This window comes from Limulus polyphemus, unplaced genomic scaffold (assembly GCF_000517525.1).
Source record: "Limulus polyphemus unplaced genomic scaffold, Limulus_polyphemus-2.1.2 Scaffold796, whole genome shotgun sequence".
Classification (NCBI taxonomy): domain Eukaryota; kingdom Metazoa; phylum Arthropoda; class Merostomata; order Xiphosura; family Limulidae; genus Limulus; species Limulus polyphemus.
In genome coordinates this window covers 362,307-373,023 of record NW_013666406.1, presented here as the reverse complement: position 1 = coordinate 373,023, position 10,717 = coordinate 362,307, and the positions used below count along the sequence as shown (strand labels likewise).

At 34.3% G+C, this 10,717-nt stretch overlaps 1 protein-coding gene across 1 annotated transcript; it reads left to right on the top strand.

Moving 5' to 3' along the window:
• Positions 1-8,842: 8,842 nt before the first annotated feature.
• Positions 8,843-9,493, top strand: LOC106460566. The gene has a single exon (XM_013920282.1). The coding sequence runs from the start codon at positions 8,843-8,845 to the stop codon at positions 9,491-9,493; it is 651 nt and encodes a 216-aa protein (XP_013775736.1).
• Positions 9,494-10,717: the final 1,224 nt, after the last annotated feature.

Sequence of the window (10,717 nt, the reverse complement as noted above, 5' to 3'; positions counted from 1 at the left end):
TGAAAAGGTGGTGTCTATTTACTTGTGACCACGCTGTGTATAAAAGCATTCAGAAGTCTTTATTTTCAGTTTGCTAGTATCATATCACAAGAATATTACAGAAAACGTTAAGATCTTGATCCATCACACTTATAAGATCACACATTTACTTTTTAACATAAAGGCCTGTAGCAATAACCTTTTAGGAAGCAATAACTTCCTTCCTGGTATCATTAATAACTTTATGTATGACTTTTTGAATGACCAGAAAATCCACAAAAACTAACTAAAATGTGTTATTCCAAAACAATCTGTAAGAGTAGTATTGCCTTACATGAGTCAATTTGTACGTCTGTATCTATGTAAATAAAGGTAGTCTGATTCACACACCTTATCCTCACACAGGTGCATTTGTAAGACTGAAAAACAGAAACTAGTTCTCAGAACTTGTAAGTATTATATATATCACTTTATGAGTGCTTCTTTAGCACAATTAAGATTATATGTCCTACAACTTGGCTCCAGAATGTTAAATAACATGTAAATATCAATGGGCAATTAAGTCTTGTTCATGGGAACTGCAGTGTGAGATACTGTTCATTCAAACTATTTCATAAGTAAAGACAACAATGAATCCAGAATCAAAATTCTTTGCAAAGCTACACAAACAGCTACCTGCACATAGCCATCCCTAAAATTCAACATACAAATTTTGTATAACAAAATAGCAGGATCTGCCTGCCACTCTTATAATACATCCACAGTCCCAAGGGATGACTAGCTGCCTTTTCTCTAGTCTTTCACTGCTAAATTAGAGACGGCTAGCGCAGATAGCCCTCGTGTAGCTATGCACGAAATTCAAACCAAACCGTCTCCAAACATTATCTTCTACTGTTTAGTCACACTAATTATAACAGATGTACTTGGCCATCTGGAAACATGATTTTCAAGCTGCAGCTGTTAGGAACTATAAAAACCCATGCGAAAACGATAAATTTTTATTTCGAACATATTTTAGTGTATATTCCCAAACATTGCAAATGAAGCAAACCTAAACACGTGTAGGAATTAATATTGTTACGACAGCGGAAGTCACGTGACGCTAGTAACACGCCACGCGCTTCTAGAACGTCCATGAACCGTCGGGAGACTACTAGATATGGGGTAGGCTAGTATATATAAGACCGGCCAAGAAGCGATGGGAACAATGTGTAATTGAACTGCGGACAGAGTATTGTTTAGTTGAGCACGTGAGACGTTCGTTGTGAATTATAGCGTTTGTTATAGCGCGACTGTTGAAATTAAATGTATCGCAAAGTTGTATTCAGAAAGAATAAACCAGTTTTATTTCAGAAAGGACTTGTATCGGTAAAGTTTCTACGGAAAGAATTTTTACGGAAAATTAACTAACGAACGGAGGCGTAGCAAATTGGTGTCAGAGTGTGGGACAAAAAAAATGGAAACGAGAAGCGGCAAATCAAACTATAGCTTAGCAGATTTTATGACAGCAATACAAGAAAAGCAAAAGAAACAAGAAGAACGAGAAGAGAAACAAGACGAGAAATTACAGCAGTTCTTGGAGGAAAAAGAAAAGAAACAAGAAGAGAGACACCAGCAGTTGCAAGAAAATCTGCAACAGTGGCAGCTGGAACAGCAAAATAAACAAGAGAGATTACAGCAGTGGTTGGAGGAAAAGAAAAGAAACAAGAAGAGAAATTACAGCAGTGGTTGGAGGAAAAAGAAAAGAAATAAAGAAGAGAGACAACAGCAGTTGCAAGAAAACCTGCAACAGTGGCAGCTCGAACAGCAAAATAAACAAAAAGAGAGATTACAGCAGTGGTTGGAGGAAAAAGAAAAGAAACAAGAAGAGAGACAACAGCAGTGGCAAGAAGGAGCAAGCAGTTGAAGGAGCGTTGATTAGGTGTGTTGAATGAGTTCGTGTAATATTGTTCGAAGAGTCTTTTTATCATTGTCTGTTTGTGCCGTTCTATTGTTGTAACAGTGTGTCAAATAATATCAAATTCATGGCAAGAATTTAGGTTTAAAAGTCTTTCAAGGCTAAAAATAAAACAAAAAATAACTGAGGATCCTGAAAGATAATCCGGAGTGGTCAGAAACATTTGTTCTCTTCACCTCGCGCGGTAAAAAAGTTAATGCCAAATGAATTCTGATAGAGCCACTGGGCTTAGTTTAATTTTAACACGTAGAATAGATTGTCGAGGGACGCGTGGAGACGAGGAAGATGTCCACCCAAGTGCGCTGGGAGAGCCGTGTAGAGACCGTCGTTCTTCGGAACGGAACACGTGAATTTGTTTGACGTCAGTTGGAGAGAGCAGTCAACGAGGATTGGAGCAGAGGAATGTTGACTGAGTGAGCGCGATTCTGTTTGAATAGATTTCTGAGAGATTGATCGATTTAAAGAAAAGTAAACTTTCTGAAATTAAAGAGATATTATGATTAAACGATTAACGAGAATCTGTTGGACTTGCTAGATTAACAGCCCTTTTCAGGGGGTTGGGATAAAATAATCCTATGCCCTATGAAAATTTTGAAGCAAGGAGTGCCTAGAGAAAACCTGCTTTTACGGCTTGGGCGCCGAATAATTATTCTACCTGACCCGTGCCCAAGATGTGAAACTAAGAAGGAAACTATTGATTAATACATGTATGCTAAACACTATTAATATAATTGAATGGAGAGATGTATATTTACCATGTAGAAGGTGTGGCTGCTAGGATGGGAAAGGTGCTTGTTGGGTTGTTTCTATTTTGGGCTTTGTTGTAGTATTTTTGGGCTAGAGTGTTAATGCGATCCTTAATGAGAGGTAGGTCGGTGAGGTTGTTGACATAAATTTGTGGGGTGTATTTTGGCTGATGGAATGCTGTTTTGATAGCAGTGAGCTAAAATGTATAATGTGTTGGGCATATTACATGTAATGGGGCATCAACATTCGTATAGGGATCTGATGTAGGCTTTGTAAGTTTTAATGACTGAGTGGCTGTTACAGCCATTATTCATACCCCCGATTTGGCAGATGAATGTTGGTCTAGTGCTTTGTTTTCTTGAGAATATTGTTGTAGTGAGTTGTCCACGATAGGCGTGTTTACCATGATTCTTAAAAATTTGGCTGTTGTTTTAAAGATGATGGGGTGTTGTATTATATAAGTTTGAATTGTCTAATGTTTTTGTTTTGTCTTCCTATTTTCCTGTGAAATGCTGGTGTCTGTGTCTTGATTGGATTGAGAAGTACTCTCCATTTGTTACACCATTTTATGTCTTGGACTCTGGACGTGGCAGGAGTGGATCCATGATATGCTCCAGACGGTAATGCTATCGGGAGTGGTATGTAATTTAGGAATAGAATATAGAGTATTGGGATAAGGACAGAGGACTCCTTCATTTAGTGGGAATTTGTTAGACATGCTGTTATTGATTTTAACTTTAGCCATTCTATTAGTGATAAGGCTGCGACTGTGCAGTGATTGCGGTCAAAGCCTTGGTAGATAGATTCGACTAATCTTACCAGGTGATTGGTTGCCTGTGTGCGTTTTTTTGCTCGCGCTTTGGTTATTGTTGAGGATAGATGTTGTTAATTTCTAAGTAATGTAGCAGTCTGTTGGATATGACTTTTTCCACAAGTTTACCTAATGTGTTCAGAAGGCTTATAGGTCTATAGCTGTTTGGTAAGCAGAGATCCGTGTCTTTTTTTTTGGAGGATAACTTTATAATCGAGGACTTCCAAAACTGATAGATTGTATCTGGAAAATAAGGATATACTGTATAGGGAAGCTAGGTGTTTTAGTACGTTATCAGAAAAGTTGTTGATGCCGTCTTCGCCAGAAGCCGTAGGTTTGAGTGTTTTAATGATTTTTATTTCTGGAGAGAGATAAGGCGTGTGTAATAATCACTGTGTTCGTGTAACGTGGATAGATCTACTGGGAATAACTAAAAGTAGTGTGATTGGTGTTTACAAGTTTGTGAGTTGCAATGGTTAAAGAAGAATTACTAGTGCAACACACACAAGTTATACATGTTAACGGTTATAGAATATATATTTATTTATGAATAACTAATTCCAGTACTATTAAATACATTAGTTGTCAATATTAAATAAGCAATATCAAACAATAATGAACTTCATACAAAACAACATTATAATTAGAATGAAAAATCATAATTATTCTTCCATTACCAGTCATAGTTGCTATCTTTAAGTCATAATGGATAATGTCTCTGGCCAAGGCATTCAAACACGTTAGGAATATTCCATTTATCAGACAAGAACCTGATGCCGATTTCAAACTAGCCAGCAACAAAGGGGTATCAGTTAGTGTTTGGAAGTTGAGTGCTTGAACCCACAACGTCTCAACTCCTACTGTCTTATCTTATCTGCAGCCAGATACCGTAATATTTAGGTATAACCTGAAAATAGAAGTAAACCACCTTAAAATTCTACAATGTAAAACTCTCAACCTCTACTCTGTTTTAATATTATGAGATATAAAAAACAAAAAATATTTTTAGTAGAAATAGATCACCCTATATTTCTACAAGACTTTCAACATCCACACTTTTATTTAATAATTATAAAGTGACTGTAATTTTAAACAGAACTAACGACCCTCACCTTAATAGTTCTTAAGCTCCATCCTCCTCCCTTTATCTTGCAAATTTGTTCAAGTATAAACTAGGTGACAAGACACACCGAAGCTACCTGAAGTTGATATTTTCGTCCCGGTATATTGAATAAATATTTTAAATTTACTCACTTATAAACCAAGGATGACCGTAAGTAACCAACAACCCCTAACTTCTCAATAAGGTATTTTCCACGATCGAAAATTTCCTTTTTAATATAGCTTCATATTTATTATAAGTCCGTATAATCATTATTTTCATTTATTTATGAAAAATTGGATATTATCCATAAGAAAATTAATATTGTTACAAAATGTTAAAAATCTTTTTAATTGGGAGATAATAATTCCTTTTTAACAGTAGAGACAGAACAACACTGTTAGGGATGGATAGACCAAGAGTGGGAAAATCAAATTCCCTTCTTTTGTCAAAAATAATCAACTGTACTCTGCCTTCTACAAAATTAATGTATAAATCTAAGTTATGTGCATGAATATCACCAATATTGCTTCTTTCTATTATAAGTTCCTTTGGATATATTAGGTTTGGATCAAAATTTAAGTTGTTGATGAAGATTAGATCATCTATGTAACGAAAAGTATAGATGTATAAACTTAACTGTTTCAAAAAGTAATTTTCATAAAAGAACAAATACAAGTTGGCCATGTTTGGAGAGAAATTAGCACCCAACGGAATATCCAATGATTTTTATACGTTTCTTCATAAAAAGTAATATAACTAGTATAGATACAAAAATCTATACAAAAGTATATTTTTACTTATTTTTATGCTTAGTGAATTTAAATTTAGGAATAATTATTTCTTTATCTACAAATTTATCAAGCAGATCATTAGAAACCCTGACTAAATCTTTCAGATCTATTTTAGAATATAGTGTAGTAAAATCATAAGTAGTAACAGAGTTGGCTGTTTTTAAAGAATTTGAGTTAATTAAACATTCCAAAATCGGAATATTGCTTTAAGTTGTCAAAAATAATGGTCCGAATCATTTGATAACAGTAACTTCATTTTTTTCAAGTAGAACATCTAGAATGCTATTAAGTACAAAAAGAAACAGATTTAGTAAATGCATTTAAAGAGTTTGTAATAAACTTGAAGTTAACATGAGTTTTATGTCAGGAATTGCATATAAAAATGGTAAGTTAGAATAAGTAGAATCTGTATTTATATTCCATTTTAATGTCCCCCAGTGGTACAGCGGTATGTCTGCGCACTTATAACACTACAAACCGAATTTCGATACCCGTGGAGCTTTGTGCTTAACTTCAAACAAACCATTTTTAATGATTTTTATTAAATTAGTAATGATTGAATCTTTATTTAAAGTGCTTTTTGTAAATGTGTTTGTTGTACTCATTTCAGTAGTTAAAATTTTTGCATGTAATTTTTTACGTACAAAACCAAAATTATAACCAGCTTTATCAATAAGTGTAAAAATGAATTGTTCTTGAATGTCCCTTATAATATTTTTAAAGATATTGAAAGAAATATCCATTTTATATATAGATAAGTTTAAAGTTTCTAATCGATTTTTTATGTTTCCATTCAAAAAAGAAACACGGAGGATAAAAATATTTGTGACTTCTTTTGATAATGTATTCATCGATATTGTTTGTCAATTCTTTGGAGATTTCACTTTTTTACTTTTTTTAAATTCTAAATTTCGTATCTTTTTCTATAATCGCCCCCCAGTGGCACAGCGGCATGTCTGCGGACTTACAAAGCTAGAATCCGGGTTTCGATACCCCTGGTGGGTAGAGCACAGATAGTCCATTGTGTAGCTTTGTGCTTAAACACAAAAACAAAAAAAAACATTTTCTAAAATCGATTTTAATTATTTATCTATTATATCCTCTAAATTACCTGTAGCAATATGATTATGAAAAGTGTCAATAAAATCACTACTGACACAGTTACAAGGCAAGTTATCGATTTCTCTCGGATTCAGTTCTTGAGTATATTTTTTGTAGTTAAAGAAAAGAGGTCCTATACATTTATTATATTTAAAACTAACTATAGGTTGTAACGATTGTATGGTAAATCTTTCTTCTTTAACACTTTTATGAATTAAATAAGTGTTACGACAGCGGAAGTCACGCGACGCTGGGACCAAGCGTGCTGGAGTTTCTAGAAGGATCATGAATTTGCCCGCCAGCTCGAGTGTGATCTAGATGCTCTCTTTTTTAGTATATATAAGCCTGGCAAAGAAATCCAGCGGCAGATAGATAATTGAGTCAAGCGAACAGTAGGCACCGTGAGTAAAGTGTGTGAATCACTGTGTGTTATAAAAGTTGTTAAGTTTAGAGTGACGAGGTACATACTCACTGAGAAATTACTGTGTATTAAAAGTTTGTATCGAGGAAGAATAAACTGGGTTAATCAAGAAAGGACTTGTATCGCTTAAGTTCCTCGGAATGAATTTCTACCGGAAATTATCAAATAAGCAGGTACGTAACATAAGGTAGAGATAAATCATCATATACTTTATGTTTGAAATCTATTACCATGTAAGAATTTTCTTTTTTTGTCTTTCACCAAAATATTCATTGGTATTTGGTTTCATTTTAATTTGATTACATCTATAATTAAATGTCTAATATGAATATGTTTAACTTCAAAATTTAACATATATTTTGACAAATATGTAAGTTTTATATCATTTAATTCAAATAATTATTTTATTATAAATTTTAAAATATTAATAGATCGCTGAAAAGCAGAATCTAAATTTTTACAACAATTCTAAAAAATAATCAATTTTTCTCTATTTTTACCTTTACCACTCATTTTATTCGGTTTCAGGTTATAACTATTTATCAAAAATAAACGTCTAAAACATATTCTTACTTAAAGATTCAGCACTTTTGTTTCGAAAATTCTGTTTCCTTCAGCATATATAGGACATGAGATACTTTCGCCCTTTTATTTGGGCACATACAGAACAGTTGATAATTCTACTCACTCATTTTGTCTAGGCAATACCAGCGCAGTGAATGATAGTTCTTAAGGAAGTTAATAAAAATATAGAGTTCGTCTATCCTGGAATTTTATATTCCAATGACGTCATCAATCTATCGTCGTTAAGAGCTATCATCCAGTCCTTCAGTACACAAGCAACGTTACAAGCCATTCAGTAAATGTCCTCGACATCACTCTAACCTAACTGCAAAGAATACTATTGCAACGTCCATCTATCAGAAACCTACCGACTTCCACTCTTTCCTCGATTACAACTCCAGCCATTCTATATCCACTAAAAATGTCATTTCAAAATCACAATTTCATTGCCTATGCCGTTTATGCGATTCTAAATCCGATTTTAACCAGAAGGCTGATGAAATCTCAGGCTATTTTTAGGATCAAGAATTATTCTGTAGACATAATCAACTCAATTCGCAAAATCGCTGCAAACATTAATCATAAGTATACACTAAAACTGAATACAAAGAAGAATGATCATAAAAATGATCATTGGCATATCATCCACCAAACATCCAGGTTTCTAAGATAATCCAAAAACAATTTGGGATACTTCAAAACGGCAGAACATTCAGAGAAACATTTAAGGATAAACCTATTGTTTCGTATCGACGTGGAAAAAAACCTAAAAGATTTATTTTTTGGTGCACGGTTGAAGACACCAGAAGAAATCAACCATCTTCAGTGTGATACACGTTCACGGTGCAACACATGATGGTACATCAACACCAGTGCTTCTGCACCCAACTCCACATACACAGTCAAACAACTGTTCGCCTGTACATCCAAGTTCTTAATTTATTGCATTACTTGTTTATATTGTAGACAAGTATACGTAGGAGAAACAAGTCGGATGGTATCTGAACTGGTATGGCAGAAGTCCTCAGAAGATGCCAAATGATTGTTTGGGATGAATGTACAATGTCTCACAAAGCAGCATTAGAAGCTTTGGATAGGACAATTTAAGATATTCGTGAAAGCAAAAAGATAATGGGGGGGAGGTCACTTTGATTTTGGCTGAAGATTTCAGACAAACATTGCCGGTTATTTCAAGAGGCACACGAGCTGATGAACTTAAGGCTTGCCTAAAATTATCATATCTTTGGAGAAACGTAAAAAAATTCCACCTATCTACCAATATGAGAATCCATCTGGACAGTTTGCTGACAGCCTATTGCAACTAGGCAATGGCAAAGTCAAACAAGGTCAACAAGGTACAATTGACATGGGACCAATATGTACACAAGTAAAATCTGTTGATGAACTCATAGCAAAAGTTTTCCCAAATCTTCCCGAAAACTATCAAAATCACAGGTGGCTGTGTGAAAGAGCAACATTAGCTCCAAAGAACAATGTTGTCAATGTCATCAACACACAGCTGTTGCAGCAGATAACTGGTAATACCCAGTGCTACAATTCAGTTGACTCGGTGCCTGATCAAACCCAAGTGGTCAACTATCCCCCAGAGTTTCTGAATTCACTTGAACCTCCAGGAGTCCCACCACATTGTCTCAGTCTAAAAGTAGGAGCACCAATCATGGTACTCCGAAATTTGGATTCACCACTTCTGTGCAATGGAACAAGACTGGCAGTAAAGAAGCTTATGCCCCATGTTATTGAAGCTACAATACTTTCTGGATGTGGCAAGGGTGAAGATGTTTTCAATCCTAGAATCCCACTGACTCCCACTGATACGCCATTTGAGTTTAAAAGACTACAGTTTGCCATTCGCTTAAGCTTTTACATGTCCATCAACAAATCGCAAAGTCAGACATTGAAGGTAACTGGCTTGCAGTTGGAAGAGCCATGCTTCTCTCATGGACAGCTCTATGTTGGATGCTCACGTGTTGGAAACCCCAAAAAAATATTTATGTAAATGCTCCATGTGGAAAAACTAAGAACATTGTTTATCACGAAGCCCTTAATTAACTATGTTTTCATGAAACCCTCAGCGGACTATGTTTTCGACAAAAGTCAAGTTTCTTTTAATTGTTTATCTCTCTTACAAAGAAAATAAATATTTTGTCTGAAAGAATTATAATTCAGGTACAATTACCACGAAGCTTTTTTAGTTATTTTCCTCTTAATCAAGTGGTCACCAAACTGAGTGCTTCGGTCCCGAGCAACGCCGGGTATCCTGCTAGTAACAGATAAAACTTCCGTTTAAGCGTACAGAAAACTTTTATTAAAATAAGTCAGTTATTATAAACACTCTCTGTTTATTTACAATATACTTAAAATAGATGATTCACTATAAATATATTGTTACACATATCAGTTAAATCGAATTTTCGTACTTAATTAAACTGCACATTTCTAAAATGTAATTATTAATGATAAAACATAAGTTATTGCATACCATGTACTTTCATTGTCAGACTGTTTCAGTTGACTTAGAACAAAACTAAAGATCGATTCTATTTAAATATCTGAGATTTAATTATCTTCTGTTTTAAAACATTGTTGCTATACTTTAGCAAATACTGTATGTTGAGGTCAATTTTGATTTATCTAACAGCAGCGATAAGTTTATTTTACGATACTTTTTAAATCATAGACATTGCAAAGGTTTTGTTTGCGTAAAAATTTCCATCATGATTTATTACACTGACAATCAACATCATAACAATTACCCACACACAGAACATACTATTGTCTAAAATATCTTGTGGAACACCAATCACCATGTTGGAATCCCCCTTTTCAAACACAACTTAACACGTATATGTTACAAACTTCTGTCTTTGTTAACATTAAAAATACACAAATCATACAACTAGATTTAATTATATTACAAGCCTAGTAATTAATTTCGTTACAACTAAAAATACTAAATGAAGGACTTACTGTTTCTATTAAAAGTTCACAAAACTTTGAAACTAATGCGTAGACCCATATGATCTCAAACTTGTGTCAAAGATGATCAGTGGTTACACCCATACACTTATGCTGTGAACGAAGGATAAATACCTCGTTGTTTCAATAGAAAGAAGAGGCTATAATTGTCTTAGGGGGTCGTTACAAATTATTCTTTAACCAATTAGTTTAACGTAGAAAATACTGTTGCGTCTCCGTTCATCTCTGCCATTAGCTCAAATTG

What these genes read in the sequence shown, in the direction of transcription:
- LOC106460566 (XM_013920282.1), top strand. Translation starts at nt 8,843, where the DNA reads ATGGGACCAATATGTACACAAGTAAAATCTGTTGATGAACTCATAGCA.